This window comes from Girardinichthys multiradiatus, chromosome 6 (assembly GCF_021462225.1).
Source record: "Girardinichthys multiradiatus isolate DD_20200921_A chromosome 6, DD_fGirMul_XY1, whole genome shotgun sequence".
NCBI classification, from domain to species: Eukaryota; Metazoa; Chordata; class Actinopteri; order Cyprinodontiformes; family Goodeidae; genus Girardinichthys; species Girardinichthys multiradiatus.
The window spans coordinates 35,616,783-35,636,763 of NC_061799.1; the positions used below are offsets into that span (position 1 = coordinate 35,616,783).

The window sequence follows — 19,981 nt, forward strand, 5'->3', positions numbered from 1 at the left end:
TGGAGCTGGAAGTTAAATGTAACATTACTCTTCAGCGACTTTCAGCTGTGTTCTTGGCTGTCTTGTGCTCGCTTCTCTTTCACGTTTTTTTTATATTTTTGGATTTCAAACACAACAAATGAGTAGGACTTTTGTAAGCTGCAAGCCTTAACACAACTGAAAGGAAAAGTTGCAAAAACTCTGATAGATGCCCTTTACCATTTCATCTTCACAATTAACCTTTTCAATACATGAGTACACATTAAAGGTGACAGGGTTAGAAAAAGGTTAGCCAGATGATAAAAGAAAATCTGGTGATAACGGTTGGATTGTTGTTAGTTGTTTCGAGCACATGCTCAACACACAAAATGATTAATAAAGTTGTGAAACAAGTTATGATGTCATTGTCTCCCAAAATCCAAGAATGTCAACTTCCCAAAAACACCATTTATATGTGAATGAGAACAAATGTTTTACATCGTAAGCCTTATAGGGTGTAAAAGGTCTGAATTAAATAAAATTTTAGCTCTCTGATGCAACTTATTTAAAAATTGCGCTTGTGTACAATCTGAGCGAATAATAATATTCTAACAAATGAATGGTGTTGTAGTAAAATTAGTGCAACTGATGTTTTATGGACAACAACATGCAACGCCACCAGTAGGATCCTAACAAAAATAAACATTGAACATGCATCACCACTAAGGAGCAGATACACAGGCGTGGCACAACATTGGAGGCCACGCCGATGGCATCACACACTGTCACTCTGCTGACCTGTGAAGCATGCATTAATGAGCAGGGGGGCATGTGGAGGAGGTCTGCAGGGTGTAAGGGGGAAAGATCCGTGAGCCTGGTGAACCCACTGCCAAAGGCCATGGACGAAGAAGAAGAGTAGGAGGAGGAGGAAGAGGAACTTACATCATGGAGACAAGCAGAATTACAGTCCCCAAGGAGTTGTTAGTATGACAGTGTGGTTCTGGATCAGCGGACAGAAAAGAGGAGGGACAGATCAAGCCCAGAGAGGAGGAGAAAGGGGGAAAAGAGGAGGAAAGATATAGAGCAGGAAATGTTAATTGAATAACAAAACTGAGCAAAGGAAAAGAGGATTTGCATGATAACTCTGGTATATTGAAAGCAGACATATGGTGGAGACTTGCAGCCTCCAGACCACACAAAGCAGTTATCACCCAGTTAAACCTGGGAAAAAGGCAACGTAAGCAGAAGATAACTTTCATGTCAACACTCAGGGATATCAGTTTGGGGTAAGGTCCAACAACTGGATTAAATAAAAACAAATCCTGTCATTTCTTTCCAATAAAGTAAAATGGAGGACAAATTGTGTAATGCTAACACTTTTTGAATATAAAACCTGAAAAGTGTGGGCTGCCTATAAATATGGCCTCCTTTACTTCGATACCCTAAAATAAAATCCATTTCAATCAACTGCTTTCAGAAGACACCTAATTAGTAACCAGAGTCGGTATTAGTAACTAAGTATTCACTAATGAGGGCTGAAGACAAATGCATGCCATTTTTTCAGAGTTTTATTTGTAAAAAATGTTGAAAACCATGTCCCTTTTTCCTTCCACTTTACAATTATGCACTACCTTGTGTTGACCTAACACATAAAATCCCAATAAAATACATTGATGGTTGTGGTTGTAATGCAATAAACTGTAAATAAGTTTATGGGGTAGGCACTGTACATTCCTGCACTCCCCAAGCCTCCTGAACCGTAGCATTGGTTTTATGGTTGCTTTTTATTTGTTTCATAGGTGTATTGAATGCAATTCTCTAATTATATTGTCCAACAAGATGCCTTTTAAGTATTTTTCTTTTCTAAAATATTGTCCAATACCAGTAAAGGCATCCATGGGTATCCATTCTCTATGGAGTCATGTCATCTGTAATGACATGACTGCATGTGCTTACAGATGATCAAAATCAATGGTTTTCTGTTTTTTGAGCAGCAAAACTTACTTTCGTTCAGCTGTGCACATCACCTTATTTAGTCATGTGGGGTTATGTGGCTTGGTGTGTTCATACTTTTCATGGATATACTGGCAATGACACCCATCTAGATGCTTTAAAACATGAGAAAAACATTAATAGTTTATTATTTAATATATTTGTTGTGATCACATGTCCTCTAAATGGGTTTTAAAACGGGACAGACTGACAGGCTGAAGTTCTGATTTCATAAAGCCACTCAAACTGCTACTATATATGATTAATTATCGAGATTTTAAACTGTAATTCCATGCAACTGTGAGATCATTGATGTCACTGCTCCAGTTATTAGCCACACAGGCCTCAGTAAAACGTGGAGCACAGAGGATAGACTACCAGCAGCAGGAAGACACACAGAGAGAAGAAACTCTTAGCATGCAGCAGTGGAGAGAAGCTCAGTTTTTCTGAGGAGAGCTAAATATTTTAACATTACCATTGCATCAGTCAGTGCTTTCGATCTGAGAAAATAAAACATTAACATTTTAGTGCGTATTATTATCTTGACTATAGCTGAATACATGCTTGTCTTCAAGGGGAATCCGAGGTGATGCCAATGAAATCAGTGTGTCATAAAACATGGACCCCAGATCAACTGAATGATGAAGCGATGAATCCAGGGCATCTGTATATTTACCTCCATACATCCAGACTGTCCTCTGTCCGACTCCACCTGCCTGTTGGTGTCCCTGCTGTGGGCGCCCTGTCCTCCCCCCTGCAGCCTTCGCTCTTCTCTAAAATTCTGCTCCTGCAGCTTTTTGTTGAGGATGCGGGCTGCGTTTTCAGCCAGCGTGTAGCCCGGCGGGGCAGACAGATCCTGCCGGATGCTGACCACCTCAGGGTTCTTGTCCCCCTGAGTCTCTACTATCAGCTGGACCGGGCTGGGCGAGCGCCCCCTGGCAGTCCGCAGACAGTCCTGCATGTTCCTGGGGTCCGTGGTGAGGGCTCCATGAGCAGGGCTTGGTTCTGCGGTGGGGGGCGGCGTGGGCCGGGAGCGGCTCGGGGACTTGTTGAACTTCTGCAGAGAGTCGAAAACCACCGGCGTGTGGTCAATGATGTTGAAGAGGCTGGAGAGACCGTCGTTGATGGTGGTGTGGACGGGGCTGTCTCGGGTGGTGGTGGAGCGAGCCCATGCCGACTCGTTGTTGCCCTTCTGAGGGGTGGTGGGTGTGGGAGCGCGGCTGTTGTTAGGTAGCTCATTCTTGTTGGACGTGGACAGCTTGCGCTGCAACTTGGGAGAGCCGTATTTGGGTGAGCAGCAGGGTCGCTCAAACTTGCTCTGGACCACCGGAGAGTACTGGATCTTCCTTGTGCTGCGTGATGGAGATGAGATGGGGGTTCCGCTGCCTTTCGGCGTGAGGCAACGGTGCGGGCTGCTGGTCAGGTTCCGCAACAGATCCGTTTGTAAGCCAACACTGATGGTTTGGGTAGTCTGGGTTCCTCGTGTGGTGAATCCGTTGGTCTGACAGGCAGTGTCGCAGACCGCCAGCCCCAGGGGGGAGCGTATGGCGTTCCGGACCGAGATGGCCACCTCCTTCATGTCATCACTTAGATTTTTCTGGAGCTGAAGCTCCATAGAAGAGGCATAACCCACAGTGGAGCAGATAGGGGACTGCATGGGAGAGGTCCTCGGTCCACCACCCTCCAGGAGGCAGGGCCACCGCAGACTGCTGAACACCTCATCTGTTCCACTCGCTCCAATCCCGGCCTCTCCTCCAGTCCGGGCTTTGCAACCCCTGGAATATAACAAATCCGGGTCCTGGACTGTTGCATGCTCAGCTGCCCCAGCTCTGGTTGGACTGTGGAGGATGGGAACCCCATAGTGCTCCACTCCAACCCCAGCTCCGTTGCCCCTGAGCGGGGATTTGTGGCAGTGCTCGGGGCTACTCAGGGTGCTGGTGGTCAGGGTGGCACTGGTGGTCAGGAACCAGGAAGCCGGTTGAAACGGATCGGGACCGGTCTCCCCTTCCAGTACCTCGGCAGGTCTGCCTGTCCACAAACGCGGGCCAGGGTAGCCCCAGCCCTTGTTGCTGAACTCCTCGATGTACTTGAGATCATCCGGAGAGAGCGGTGGGGTGACGTCGTCTTGGTCGGTGCCGCCGGGGCGCGTCTTGTCGGGGAGGAACGGCGAGCTGTCCATCAACCGCTGGAAGTCGCTCATGGAACACACAGACTTGGCTCTAAATATAAAACACACATCAAAATCAATAAATTAAACTATAACAAACATAAAAAAGAACTCTACGTCTTCAGTGTTCTCACAGCGTGGGGGTGGGGGGCAAACTCCTTTATATTCCCACTGAGGATAAATAATCCTAACACAACCTGTATCCTGTAAACCAGATCAGCCCTTCTTAATATTTTAAAAATGGCTATGAATTATTTATCATCATAGTCATGTGGATCTCTATCCAGCCTTAAAAGAAAACTCCAAATAAAAGTCACCAGGGACAAGCTGTGCGCCACTTCAAGTAAAAGCAAACAGAATCAGCACAAAGCATCCTGACGGGCCGACGTGCATGTAGTAAAAGCCTGATAATCTACAGCCAGTCAGCCCAGTTTTCTGCCACCAGTTTATTGCCAACATCCATAAAAAGGCTGAATGGGTTTTAACCTGAACTCCTACCTGAGAAGACTTCCACCTTCCCTCATTTCCTCTTCTGCGTATGCAGGATCACCTTCACTCTCTGAAATCTCATTAAGAGCCTGAAACACAGCAGACACAACTCTAATATTTACTTACAGGAAAAACAAATGAAAAGAGAAAAGAAACTGGACAGGTATATACAACAAAAGGCACTGTTAAAAGCAAGGAATTCCAATAAAGTGACAAAGAGCTAAAGATTTTTGCTGTAAGGGAAATTATTTCATTTCATCAATCCAAACACCACATGCAATTTTTTTACTCAGATTGAATAGATAAAACTTGTTTCTTCTATTGTCAAATCAAACTGGGGTTCTTTCTTGGTTTGCAGTTTTGGTGTTTCCTGGGTTTTTCCTCTATATCCTAAAATTATGTTTCTGGATTTCACTTTCCGGAGGCCTTATTTAAACTAAGCAGAAAATGTGTAAAAGCTGGGTCCGAGCAAGAAATCAACCAGTTTAAAGGAATTCTACCAATTCTGCCAGGAGGAGTGGACAGATATCCAGAGTTATGCCAGAAACTTGCTAACGGCTATAAAAAGTGGGTGGTCAAAGTGGAACCTGCCAAACGACATTTAGACAAATCAGTTCTGTATATATGATTTAAAAGAATAGTTTGAATAAATCCATAAAAGCTCAAAGTTATGATTTATGAGTGTATGAGTAATTTGTTATTTAATCACAAATGTTAGAGTAAAAAGAGCATTTTAGCAATTTTGATGCTGATTATTCAGACAACAAAAGGTAAAAAATGAAAGTGAAAAATAAATAAATTCTGGCTAATTGGAAGCAAAACATAGAGAAACGAGGGAATATTTTTACATACAACTGTATATTAACTATTATTTAAAGTTTAAATAACTAAGTGTATTACCTCATTCATGCAGGGGAACTTCTTCTCACTCTCCAGTTGGCAGGGTGGAGGGACCTCGAAACCACTGAGGGGGTCCAGAGTCAGGGCATCCAGGAACAGGTTCTCTGTCGGGCCCTTGAGCCTCATTGCGGCTCCCGGCTCTCCCAGTAAGGCCTCAGAGTCTGAGTGGGATCGCATGGGGGGCACAGGAATGGCTGAACAAGGGGACTGAGGAGGGTGAGGCGAACGTGGGAGATTGCACAGACTTTCCTGAGGTGAGAAAACTCCTCTGTGGGCTACGCTGCCATCTTTTATGTCGGTGCCCTCGCCTCGTCTGCTGTTCAGTTCCCTCTGCATCTGAATGATGAAAGATAAATAAACACATAAACTCATGAAAGATGTTAATGCAGCCTTTCTGAAGGAAGGAAGAAACATAAGAGGTGTGTGTCCTTACTGGGATTTATTTAATCTTATCAGATACCTTTATGCAAACGTTATGACTCTCAGAATTGTTGCTATGTTAAAAATGTATAAACTGAATCTGCTGGGCTCATTAACTTAAAAATAAATGGTTCATATCATACATTTATGATTTACTGTTTTTTAGTGTTTTTTTAGTAGTCCTTGAACTGCCACCTTAACGTGGTGGAGGGGTTTGAGTGCTCAAATGATCCTAGAGGCTATGTTGTCTGGGGCCTAAATGCCCCTGGTAGGGTCTCCCATGGCAAACAGGCCCTAGGTGACGGGTCAGACAAAGAGCATGAGAATCCCTCATGAGGACAAAAATATCGAGGCACGTGACGTCGCCCGGTACGGCGGAGCCGGGGTCCCACCATGGAGCCAAGCCTGGGGTTGGGACTTGCTGGAGAGCGCCTGGTGGCCGGGTCGCTCCTCGCGGGACCCGGCCGGGCCAAGCCCGAACGAGAGATGCGAGGCCATCCCCCAGTGGGCCCACCATCTGCAGGGGGAACCGTGATGGACCGGTGCAAAGAGGATTGGGTGGCGGATGAAGGTGGAGACCTCAGCGGCCCGATCCCCGGATGCTTAGGCTGGCTCTAGGGACGTGGAATGTCACCTCGCTGGGGGGGAAGGAGCCTGAGCTTGTGCGGAGGTCGAGAGATATCGACTAGAAATAGTCGGGCTCGCCTCCACGCACAGCGTGGGCTCTGGAACCCATCTCCTTGAGAGGGGTTGGACTCTCTTCTACTCTGGAGTGGCCCAAGGGGAGAGGCGGCGGGCTGATGTGGGTTTGCTTGTTGCCCCCCAGCTCAGCCGTCTCGTGTTGGGGTTTACCCCAGTGGATGAAAGGGTCGTATCCCTGCGCCTTCGGGTTGGGGATTGGTCTCTGACTGTCGTCTCGGCCTACAGGCCGAGCGGTAGTGCGGAGTACCCGGCCTTCTTGGTGTCCCTGTCGGGGGTGCTGGATAGTGCCCATTTCCGGGGACTCCATTATTTTGCTGGGGGACTTCAACGCCCACGTGGGAAATTACAGTGACACCTGGAGAGGCATGATCGGGAGGAATGGTCTCCCCGATCTGAATCCGAGTTTTTTTGTTATTGGACTTCTGTGCTAGTCACGGATTGTCCATAATGAACACCATGTTCAAACATAAGGGTGTCCATCAGTGCACTTGGCACCAGGACACCCTAGGCAGGAAGTCGATGATCGACTTTGTTGTCGTATCATCAGACCTTCGGCCGAAAGATTTGGACACTCGGGTGAAGAGAGGGGCTGAGCTGTCCACTGATCATCACCTGGTGGTGAGTTGGATCCGCTGGAGGTGGAGAAAGCTGGACAGACTTGGCAGGCACCAAGCGCATAGTGAGGGTCTGCTGGGAATGTCTGGCGGAGCCCTTGGCCAGGGATGTATTCAACTCCCACCTCCGGGAGAGCTTTGACCAGATTCCGAGGGATGTTGGAGACAGAGTCCGAGTGGACCATGTTCTCCGCATCTATTGTCGATGCTGCTGCCCATAGCTGCGGCCGTAAGGTCTGCGGTGCCTGTCGTGGCGGCAATCCCCGAGCCCGGTGATTCCTTTTGTCCTGCATTTAGCAGCGACATAGCCTTTTTATTATTACCCTGAACTTTCAGGGTTGAGCTTTGTGGAGAGAAGATGTGTGGAGAGAATTCAACCAATCATTTCTGATTGGTTGAATTCTCTCAGCATTATGCTTCAGTTATCTCAGTTTAAACTACTTCACAGTTTATTTATTTGATTAATTTTAACTGTAATAGAGTTATGCTTTCTGTCATCTCTAGACAGTGTCAACGTACCATTTTAATGTTTTATTTTGTTTATGTTTGAATGTTTTACAGTGGTTATTATATATATATATATATATATTATTATATATAAATATATTTCAAAATGGAGATAAAAACAACCACATCTACCCAGAAATATGGATCATTTCAGATAAAAAACAAAAACAAAGCTATGTCTGTTAATGTGTGCCACATCTGGTTACATTTATTTAACATCTGTTAATGTTAAATGCTTTCTTTGAGTTGGGAAGGATTTTAATTTTGTTTCAGAGTGTAACCGCTGAGAAAAAAGCTGACGCTATGGCTGCAGAGCCCAAGACACAATCCTGATCAGAGCTTCTAGCTGTTTATCTCTCTGCCACAAATGTAGTGAAGATGGAAGTCTGGATTTCTGAAATTCATTACACCTTTGCACAGAGTTTGGAGAGTCTTAATTGAAGCTATAGATTGAAGATGCGGGTAAAAAATCACTCAGTTTAGGTTTATTCCTGTAAATCATGGCTTTTAAAATTTTGCAAGGGGAAACAGTGTGCAAAACTCCTGCAGACAGTAGGCTATAGTAGAGCGTGTTAGATGACACTCAATGTCAAAACATAGACAATTCTGTTGTTGTCCCTCTGCTAATAACTATTTGGTATTATTAATAATATGTTCTGATCCAATCACAGGTATGTCAGGTTTCAGTTTGTATAAGGATATTGCTTCAATTAACATTTATTCACCCTAATTTATTTTTGATAATGTTTTATACTGTTCCTCTATGAAGCACATAAAACATGGCACCGTGTAGCTGTTTTCAATAAACACTAAAGGCTGTGGCCACATAAATACAACTATTATTACTTTAAATAAACTCCCTATTATTCTAATATATTAATGTATCAGGAGCCCTTCAGTAATTTTTGGGGTTAAGAAGGAACAGCCACATTATTTGGGTATTTTTATATTGACTTCATTGAAACATTGCTGAATAATGTATCTGCTTCCTGCTTCAAATCTACATTAAGTGGCTGTTTTCCTCTCCCTGATTTATATGATAATACTCTCACACTCCTATCATGCTAATGATGGTGCTTCTGCTTTTTGCTTCGACCAGCAGCCACCAAACGAAGAGTGAAACATCCAGTTAAACTGGAAAAAAGAAATCCATTATTCAGTGATCCTCAGAATCTGTTATAAATACATTGAATCCGAGTGCTCTGTCATTGGTTCCTGTGAGTTTAAAAAGAATCACTTATCAACTTAGACAAAGTCAAATGTGCTTTTAAATTCAAGCTTTGCTTTTTGTGTCTCTCAGACTTAAAATATCAGTTTCTATTTCATCCTTTTTATTTCAAAAAGATATAATTAGCTCACTGAGATGATCTGATTAAATAAAAAACATGGGTTCATGGTCCCTCAAGCTTTTGATGACAACATTTCCACCTATTTAGGCTCTAATTTTCAGAGTTAAATACAAACGTTTGTAACTGATTTATAGCTGGGGTCTACAAGGGCTGGACTTTAAATATGGAACCTGGAAAAAATTCCAGAGTCCATATTTAACCCAAGATGGATGGATGGAAAAGAGGATTAATGAAACAAACAAACAGATGAATGAATGAATGAATGAATGAATGAATGGATGAATGAATGAATGGTCAAATGGATGGATAGACTGATTTATGGAGGAATAGATAAATGGATTAATAGATGGAAAGATGGATGGATTAATGGATTTATAGACGGACCAGTGGTTGGATGGGGGAATGAGAGGATGGATAAACACACAATCAGATGAATGACTGAATGGAAGGAGGGATGGACAGGAGGATGGATCAACCTTAACATTTTTAAAAACGTATCCACACCTGGAACATTTCAGAAACGTCTCCCCACGACTCCACCAAAGTCATAAAGTATAAATTTAAACACAGCTGAACTAAACAGTGGCCCATTTACTCTGTTGACTTCATGTAAACATGGAAAAAGCCGTTTGACCATCCTTAACTATGTAAGAATAAAAACGTCACCATAATATCTGTGTCGCATAATTAAAGAACAGAAATAAGTATCTTCCAGCAGCCTTCCAGTAAACTACTGAATGTGTTAAGGAGGTGATGGTGTACAGCATTTTAATGCAGAAACCTACTGAGTTTAACAGATTTAGTTAAGCTTTGAAACTCCTGTAACTGATTTCTCTTCCTTCTGCTTCCACGGTTTGACTCAACGTCTTCCTCATCTCTCTCACCCTCTCCATCTTCCAGCGGAGCTCGCTCATGCTGCCCTCCCACTCCTGGCGCTCCTGGTCGAAGCGTTCCTGGAGCTCGGTCCTCTCGCGGCTCCACCTCTTCTCTCCATGCTGCAGCTTCCAGCGGAGGTCCAGAGACTTGCTGTGGCTTTCGGCCAGGAGGCGCTGATGCTCCTCACGCTCCTGCTTCAAGGCCCACTCGGGCTCTCCTCCAGGCGGCTCCTCTTCGCCTCCCTGTGCTTCACCTCGCACCTTTTCCCGAGCCTCTTCCTCAAGCTGCTCACAGATTAAACATACAGACAATTGGGGGTAGATATATAGATAAGTTATCCGACACCCAAGACCAAAGGAGATGTGTGGTTAAAGAACCAAAAATGTACCTTTTTTATCAATATCAAGAATAAAACACATAGTTACTGTTTCATAGAATAATTTTCATAACCTTAACAAAGCAATGCTTTGATTCGAAAGAACAGAGCAATCAGAAATTGTTCTAATTTACGCAATAAATTCCCATTTGCGTTCTCATTTAATCTAATATGCAGCAGATCAGAAATGGCTGATTATTTTTCTAACTGGAGATGTAGGAGTACCTTTCAGAGGCTAGTAGCTCATTTCCAATGTCGTGGTCATGTGTGCTTTTTGTTCATTTGTTACTGTGTTTGTGCATTTGTTAATGCTAAGCTTAATGTATCACAGGAGCAGCTGGTCTTAATCTGTCCCAGAAGTAAAAAACATTTAACAGGTTTTAGATGAAAACAACCAACATATTGTGACTAGACGCCTCCGTTTCTTTGTTCATTTAAGACAAAACACAAAAGCTGTTCTTCTAAATTGGCATTATAACCTATCCTCTAATTAGAAAGAGAGAGTGCGAACGAAGACAGAAATCTTCATACCTGCAGAACAAAAAAGGGAGCAACATCCTGGTTTTGCACAACAGAGCTTTGTGATCTTGAGAGAGGCATAACAGTACAAACCAGAGTGAAGTGTTTCAGCTATGTGAGGAGCATCTCAAGGCTGTCTTTGAAACACGCTTACATGAACTGTTTGTCCTGTATCTACTGCAGCTATAAAACTCTCTGAGGCATTTTAAACAGACAGTTCCTCAGAAACAAGTCAGAAGCCAAACTGGGCCTCGTGTTCACATCTAATCACACAGGTGAGGGGCAAGTTTCATTCCCCCCTCTGCTCTGCTGGGCTGCATAATCATGATGAATAAAAAGCACATTTCTAGAGCCTTAATCAGAACGAAGCAGCGAGGAGCAAGCGAGCGACCCAACATTATCAGATGAAACTAAGCACATTAGCTCTCAGTGCTGCCCTCAGCGACCTCTGCTCTGTGAAGGGATTGAAACGTGTAAGAGCTGCGCGGATTAGAAGCGTGAGAGTAAAAAAGATAATCTTCCTATAGTTCAAACCTTCTAATTGGTCCCAAAAGCTGCGTTTTCCCATTTTTTAAAATCACACCAAGCTTAGAAGAGACTCTGTTCTGACACGGCGAGCTTCAGATTGGATCTTCAAACACGCGGTCAGAGGGAGAACATGTCCTCCAACTGATGGTGAGCTACATCGATGGCTATCGGGCTGCGACTCTAGAAAAGTTTCAGTTTGAATTAAGCAGATCAGATAATAAAGCTCCCATCACAAAACAAACTGATCGATTCGATGTGAATTCAACACCTCGTGGGAACACGTTTTCCTTTCCTTTAAAGAGGTTTTCTATCAGTGCAGAAGTAAAGCTGCGGAGCACTTCCAGGTTTTTTTCCAATGTTTCTGCCTTTTTCAAGATCTGTATTTTAAAATCTCACATCTGTGAGTGATCTAACAAGCAGCTGCTCTTACAAGGCTGGAGGAGACACAGCTGACAATAAATCATTCCCTCTAAAGGCACCATGCCAAATAACTACTCAGGTAAAATCTCTCTTATTGTTCTCTTATTTCTCTTATTTTCCAGTTCAAAATCTGTTATATACCAAGGTTTTGCTACAGTTTCTAATTTTTTATCTCATTTGGAATAACCTTTTTAGTTTGTTTTTTCAAGATTGATCAGTTAGGACATATTCCTTGGTTCCTCCTTGGAAGTTGTTCCTCATTTTACTTGTTCCTGTGAAGGTCCTCAGTTTTCTGACACATGCCTTAAGTTTTAGTCAGTTGTTGCTTTAAGTGTCTATTTGTAATGAACTCAGAAAAAACCTGGCTTTTTGCAAAACTTTTCAGGATTACCATTAGCAAAATTATTTTAACATCTGTTGCTCTACTGAGAAATGCCCTAAGGCATATCAAACTGTTAGCATCAATTAGCTGAATGGTGAATTATTTAGTGTGCATATTGACAGCAGGCAAACAATTTTGTATTTTCTTGTTGTCTTTTCTCTTTTTTAAATAACTGATTTCTGCCCATTTGAGTCTTCAGCAGCAGGATTTAGACTAAAATCGGGACGATTTCTTAAGCTAACTGCAGCCTAAAGTGGCCAGCCCATGAAGACTGCCCAGAGTGGGCCGTCACGCCTAGAAGAGGCAACATGTTTACCGTCATCTGACTGCTTACTGAAAGCACACCTTTTTCCTTCTACCAGATTGTGTCATGTCCCTTTAAAGGTGGGCGCTGAGACACCATCTGTACCTGAGCGACCTGGCACTTCATCTCTGTCCACTTGACCTCCCAGGCGGCTTTGTCATTGGCATACGCTTGTTGCAGTTGGTAGCGCCTCATCTGCTCCTCCCGCAACTCCTCTCGAAACTCCTCCAGGAGCGCTCGCAGTGCCTGCAGCACTCGCCTGTTCTCACCAAACTGCAAACAGAGGAGTCAGGGGAGTCAGCTAACACTTTCATTATGTTAAGAATAAAACAGCAACAGTGCATGCATGACGTTTCTTTAAATATGCAGATATACCAGGGTGCAAAATAATGCAAACATTCCTTTGAAACCTCAGAGTATTGCTGTTATTAACGCTGCATAATGATTTATTAGACTTCCAGCTACATGTGCAGTGAGATCTACTTGTGTTGCAGAGAAATTAACAGCTTGGCTCAGCGAAGGTTTTTGCTTGTGGTGGTTCTGCTGTGGAGAGTACTCAGGTCCTGGGAGGAAGCAGGGAAGCACCAAATAAGCTGGTTATCACCTGGAGGTGTTACTGCAGGGCTGCTGGCTCTATCAACCATTATAGAAAAACTAAATATGAGCTCAGGTGTGGGAAAACCTGAAGTCTACACAAATATTTACAAATATTTATGACCAATAATGAAGTGAAGGCCAACTTTAGAAGCTGTAACTGAGGTTTCTAGAGACCATAAATCTAGGTTCCAGACAGTTTTCCTTTATAAATGTAATATTTTTTAATTTCCTAGAAGCTGCACGGTTTTATTCTTAAATCTTTTCTAAAAACAAATTCAGGTAGATTTCGTTTTTAAGGTGAATTTTCTAAGCTTCCCAGTACTTAACTTTTATGACATGTAAACTATTTTAGAACAGCGAACAGTCAACTGTTAAAAATAACGTTGCATTAATGGTAATCTCACCACATATATATACATATATATATATATATATATATATATATATATGTATGTATATATATATATATATATGTATATATATATATATATACATATATATATATATACAGGTCCTTCTCAAAATATTACCATATTGTGATAAAGTTCATTATTTTCCATAATGTCATGATGAAAATTTAACATTCATATATTTTAGATTCATTGCACACTAACTGAAATATTTCAGGTCTTTTATTGTCTTAATACGGATAATTTTGGCATACAGCTCATGAAAACCCAAAATTCCTATCTCATAAAATTAGCATATTTCATCCGACCAATAAAAGAAAAGTGTTTTTAATACAAAAAACGTCAACCTTCAAATAATCATGTACAGTTATGCACTCAATACTTGGTCGGGAATCCTTTTGCAGAAATGACTGCTTCAATGTGGCGTGGCATGGAGGCAATCAGCCTGTGGCACTGCTGAGGTCTTATGGAGGCCCAGGATGCTTCGATAGCGGCCTTTAGCTCATCCAGAGTGTTGGGTCTTGAGTCTCTCAACGTTCTCTTCACAATATCCCACAGATTCTCTATGGGGTTCAGGTCAGGAGAGTTGGCAGGCCAATTGAGCACAGTGATACCATGGTCAGTAAACCATTTACCAATGGTTTTGGCACTGTGAGCAGGTGCCAGGTCGTGCTGAAAAAGGAAATCTTCATCTCCATAAAGCTTTTCAGCAGATGGAAGCATGAAGTGCTCCAAAATCTCCTGATAGCTAGCTGCATTGACCCTGCCCTTGATAAAACACAGTGGACCAACACCAGCAGCTGACACGGCACCCCAGACCATCACTGACTGTGGGTACTTGACACTGGACTTCTGGCATTTTGGCATTTCCTTCTCCCCAGTCTTCCTCCAGGCTCTGGATGTTTCTACTCCAGACTCAATCCGCTGCTTCCGCAGGTCCCCCAAGGTCTGGAATCGGCCCTTCTCCACAATCTTCCTCAGGGTCCGGTCACCTCTTCTCGTTTTGCAGCGTTTTCTGCCACACTTTTTTCTTCCCACAGACTTCCCACTGAGGTGCCTTGATACAGCACTCTGGGAACAGCCTATTCGTTCAGAAATTTCTTTCTGTGTCTTACCCTCTTGCTTGAGGGTGTCAATAGTGGCCTTCTGGACAGCAGTCAGGTCGGCAGTCTTACCCATGATTGGGGTTTTGAGTGATGAACCAGGCTGGGAGTTTTAAAGGCCTCAGGAATCTTTTGCAGGTGTTTAGAGTTAACTCGTTGATTCAGATGATTAGGTTAATAGCTCGTTTAGAGACCCTTTTAATGATATGCTAATTTTGTGAGATAGGAATTTTGGGTTTTCATGAGCTGTATGCCAAAATCATCCGTATTAAGACAATAAAAGACCTGAAATATTTCAGGTAGTGTGCAATGAATCTAAAATACATGAATGTTAAATTTTCATCATGACATTATGGAAAATAATTAACTTTATCACAATATGCTAATTTTTTGAGAAGGACCTGTATATATATATATATATATGTATATATACAGTAAAGACCAAAAGTTTGGACACACCTTCTCATTCAAAGAGTTTTCTTTATTTTCATGACTATGAATATTGTAGCTTCACACTGAAGGCATCAAAACTATGAATTAACACATGTGGAATTATATACTGAACAAAAAAGTGTGAAACAACTGAAAATATGTCTTATATTCTAGGTTCTTCAAAGTAGCCACCTTTTGCTTTGATTACTGCTCCACACACTCTTGGCATTCTGTTGATGAGCTTCAAGAGGTAGTCACCTGAAATGGTTTTCCAACAGTCTTGAAGGAGTTCCCAGAGATGCTTAGCACTTGTTGGCCCTTTTGCCTTCACTCTGCGGTCCAGCTCACCCCAAACCATCTCGATTGGGTTCAGGTCCGGTGACTGTGGAGGCCAGGTCATCTGGCGCAGCACCCCATCACTCTCCTTCTTGGTCAAATAGCCCTTACACAGCCTGGAGGTGTGTTAGGGGTCATTGTCATGTAGAAAAATAAATGATGGTCCAACTAAACGCAAACCGGATGGAATAGCATGCCGCTGCAAGATGCTGTGGTAGCCATGCTGGTTCAGTATACCTTCAATTTTGAATAAATCCCCAACAGTGTCACCAGCAAAGCACCCCCACACCATCACACTTCCTCCTCCATGCTTCACGGTGGGAACCAGGCATGTAGAGTCCATCCGTTCACCTCTTCTGCGCCGCACAAAGACACGGTGGTTGGAACCAAAGATCTCAAACTTGGACTCATCAGATCAAAGCACAGATTTCCACTGGTCTAATGTCCATTCCTTGTGTTCTTTAGCCCAAACAAGTCTCTTCTGCTTGCAGCTAGCAGCTATTTTACCATGAAGGCCTGATTCACACAGTCTCCTCTTAACAGTTGTTCTAGAGATGTGTCTGCTGCTAGAACTCTGTGTGGCATTGACCTGTTTTCTAATCTGAGCTGCTGTTAACCTGTGATTTCTGAGGCTGGTGACTCGGATGAACTTATCGTCCGCAGCAGAGGTGACTCTTGGTCTTCCTTTCCTGGGGCGGTCCTCATGTGACCCAGTTTCTTTATAGCGCTTGATGGTTTTTGCGACTGCACTTGGGGACACTTTCAAAGTTTTCCCAATTGTTCGGACTGACTGACCTTCATTTCTTAAAGTAATGATGGCCACTGGTTTTTCTTTACTTAGCTGCTTTTTTCTTGCCATAATACAAATTCTAACAGTCTATTCAGTAGGACTATCAGCTGTGTACTGTATCCACCTCCTGCACAACACAACTGATGGTCCCAACCCCATTTATAAGGCTTGATATCCCACTTATTAAACCTGACAGGGCATACCTGTGAAGTGAAAACCATTTCAGGTGACTACCTCTTGAAGCTCATCAACAGAATGCCAAGAGTGTGCGGAGCAGTAATCAAAGCAAAAGGTGGCTACTTTGAAGAACCAAGAATATAAGACATATTTTCAATTGTTTCACACTTTTTTGTTCAGTATATAATTCCACATGTGTTAATTCATAGTTTTGATGCCTTCTACTGGCCACTTTATTAGGTACACCTTGCTAGTACCGGGTTGGACCCCCTTTCGCCTTCTGAACTGCCCTAATCCTTCGTGGCATGGATTCAACAAGGTACTGAAACATTCCTCAGAGAGTTTGGTCCATATTGACATGATAGCATCACACAGATGCTGCAGATTTGTCGGCTGCACATCCATAATGTGAATCTCCCGTTCCACCACATCCCAAAGGTGCTCTATTGGATTGAGATCTGGTGTCTGTGGAGACCATTTGAGTACAGTGAACTCATTGTCATGTTCAAGAAACCAGTCTGAGATGATTCGTGCTTATGACATGGCGCGTTATCCTGCTGGAAGTAACAATCAGAAGATAGGTACACTGTGGTCATAAAGGGATGGACATGGTCAGCAACAATACTCAGGTAGGCTGTGGCGTTGACACGATGCTCAATTGGTACTAAGGGGCCCAAAGTGTGACAAGAAAATATCCCACACACCATTACACCACCACCACCAGCCTGAACTGTTGATACAAGGCAGGATGGATCCATGCTTTTATGTTGTTGACGCCAAATTCTGACCTTACCATCTTAATGTCACAGCAGAAATCAAGACTCATCAGACCAGACAACGTTTTTCCAATCTTCTATTGTTCACCTGTGCGAATTGTTGCCTCAGTTTCCTGTTCTTAGCTGACAGGAGTGGCACCCAGTGTGGTCTTGTGCTGCTGTAGCCCATCCGCCTCAAGGTTTGACGTGTTGTGTATTCAGAGATGCTCTTCTGCATGCCTTGGTTGTAACGAGTGGTTATTTGAGTTACTGTTGCCTTTCTATCAGCTCGAACCAGTCTGGCCATTCTCCTCTGACCTCTGGCATCAACAAGGCATTTGCGGCCACAGAACTGCCGCTCACTGGACATTTTCTCTTTTTCGGACCGTTCTCTGTAAACCCTAGAGATGGTAGTGTGTGAAAATCCCAGTTGATCAGCAGTTTCTGAAATACTCAGACCAGCCCGTCTGGCACCAACAACAATATATACATTCATATGTCTTTTTAAACATATTATTAATTCTTTATTTATTCATGGATTGTTTGTTATTGAGATGGCACTTAGTTTAAAACTGAGTTCCAATGTATGCAGTGAGGTTTTGCATCAAATTACATTTTAAAAAAGATGTGAAAAGAACTAAATCAACCCATGTTGGTCCTACCAGCTTGCATACAGTATCACAGAACCAAACGGGTTAATGAAGAATTAATTATCTGACTTCACTGGGACCCTGGCTGTCTTTTCATCTCCTACTAAGCACACATTAATGAGCTTAACTGATGATGGGATGAACGAATGTTTGCACTGGTTGTGCTCACAGAGGAAAACTCTGTACCTTCTTCCTGAGTTTAGAAAGGTACACTACTCAAAAAAATAAAGGGAATACTCAAACAACACAATATAACTCCAAGTAAATCAAACTTCTGTGAAATCAAACTGTCCACTTAGGAAGCAACACTGATTGACAATCAATTTCACATCCTGTTGTGCAAATGGAATAGAAAACAGGGGGAAATCTTTGGCGATTAGCAAGACACACTCAATAAAGGAGTGGTTCTGCAGGTGGGGACCACAGACCACTTCTCAGTATCTATGCTTTCTGGCTGATGTTTTGGTCACTTTTGAATGTTGGTGGTGCTTTCACACTCGTGGTAGCATGAGACGGACTCTACAACCCACACAAGTGGCTCAGGTAGTGCAGCTCATCCAGGATGGCACATCAATGCGAGCTGTGACAAGAAGGTTTGCTGTGTCTGTCAGCGTAGTGTCCAGAGCCTGGAGGCGCTACCAGGAGACAGGCCAGTACACCAGGAGACGTGGAGGAGGCCATAGGAGGACAACAACCCAGCAGCAGGACCGCTACCTCCACCTTTGTGCAAGGAGGAACAGGAGGAGCACTGTCAGAGCCCTGCAAAATGACCTCCAGCAGGCCACAAATGTGCATGTGTCTGCACAAACGGTTAGAAACCGACTCCATGAGGATGGTATGAGGGCCCGACGTCCACAAATGGGGGTTGTGCTCACAGCCCAACATCATGCAGGACGCTTGGCATTTGCCAGAGAACACCAGGATTGGCAAATTCACCACTGGTGCCCTGTGCTCTTCACAGATGAAAGCAGGTTCCCACTGAGCACATGTGACATACGTGACAGAGTCTGGAGACACCGTGGAGAGCGATCTGCTGCCTGCAACATCCTTCAGCATGACCGGTTTGGCAGTGGGTCAGTAATGGTGTGGGGTGGCATTTCTTTGGAGGGACGCACACACCTCCATGTGCTCGCCAGAGGTAGCCTGACTGCCATTAGGTACCAAGATGAGATCCTCAGACCCCTCGTGAGACCATATGCTGGTGCGGTTGGCCCTGGGTTCCTCCTAATGCAGGACAATGCTAGACCTCATGTGGCTGGAGTGTGTCAGCAGTTCCTGCAAGATGAAGACATTGAAGCTATGGACTGGCCCGCCCGTTCTCCAGACCTGAATCTGATTGAGCACATCTGGGACATCATGTCTCGCTCCAGCATCACGTTGCACCACAGACTGTCCAGAAGTTGGCGGATGCTTTAGTCCAGGTCTGGGAGGAGATCCTTCAGGAGACCATCCGCCGTCTCATCAGGAGCATGTCCAGGGGTTGTAGGGAAGTCATACAGGCACGTGGAGGCCACACACAATACTGAGCCTCATTTTGACTTGTTTTAAGGACATTACATCAAAGTTGGATCAGCCTGTAGTGTGTTTTTCCATTTTAATTTTGTGTGTGACTCCAAATCCAGGTTCCGTTGGTGAATAAATTTGATTTCCATTGATGATTTTTGTGTGATTTTGTTGTCAGCACATTCAACTTTGTACAGAACAAAGTATTCAATGAGAATATTTCATTCATTCAGATCTAGGTTGTGTTATTTGAGTGTTCCCTTTATTTTTTTGAGCAGTGTATATTCAGAGCGAAGAATGTGAGAAGTATCTGATGAGGTGCCGTCTGCCTGTCTGAGGGTCGTCTGTTTAAAGCTTTTCAGCGGTAAGAAGAGCTGTTGTAGCCATTATCTTGCCATGCATTGCATCACATTTTATGGTTTTATATTGGACTGTCTTGTAGATCGTCACATTGCATCGTATCAAATCCTGTTGAATATCATCAACTTGTTCACATTGTGACAGGCTCACCTGAGGAGGAAACTGGACTAGTGTGTAAAAGACAGAAAGTCATTCATAACAAACACTGGTTCAATGAGCACAAGGTCGGAACATTTAAACTGACATTTGTCCAAAATCAGCCTGTTTTTATCACTTCGCTGGTTAAGCAATTAAGCTAGCTTATGATCGTTAACAAGCTAGAATGTAGCAAAGCAGCAAAGAGAGAGGACAGAGGCGGATACAGA

The 19,981-nt window shown here is 43.4% G+C and overlaps 1 protein-coding gene across 8 annotated transcripts in view; it reads right to left on the reverse strand.

Moving 5' to 3' along the window:
• Window positions 1–19,981, reverse strand: part of LOC124870444 (microtubule cross-linking factor 1) — a 108,845-nt gene that overhangs the window by 14,777 nt on the left and 74,087 nt on the right. For 3 of the 8 annotated variants that reach the window (XM_047369128.1, XM_047369129.1, XM_047369130.1), the window contains exons 10-15: window positions 12,609–12,776; window positions 9,983–10,258; window positions 5,507–5,842; window positions 4,616–4,695; window positions 2,627–4,169; window positions 901–958 (exon numbers count right to left, since the gene is read on the reverse strand). In XM_047369128.1, coding sequence (XP_047225084.1) covers window positions 920–958; window positions 2,627–4,169; window positions 4,616–4,695; window positions 5,507–5,842; window positions 9,983–10,258; window positions 12,609–12,776 — 2,442 coding nt within the window. In that variant the 3' untranslated portion in view covers window positions 901–919. Of the gene's footprint in view, window positions 1–756; window positions 801–900; window positions 959–2,425; window positions 2,451–2,626; window positions 4,170–4,615; window positions 4,696–5,506; window positions 5,843–9,982; window positions 10,259–12,608; window positions 12,777–19,981 lie in introns of all 8 variants that reach the window. The other 5 variants (XM_047369126.1, XM_047369132.1, XM_047369127.1 and 2 more) reach the window with 3 other exon arrangements.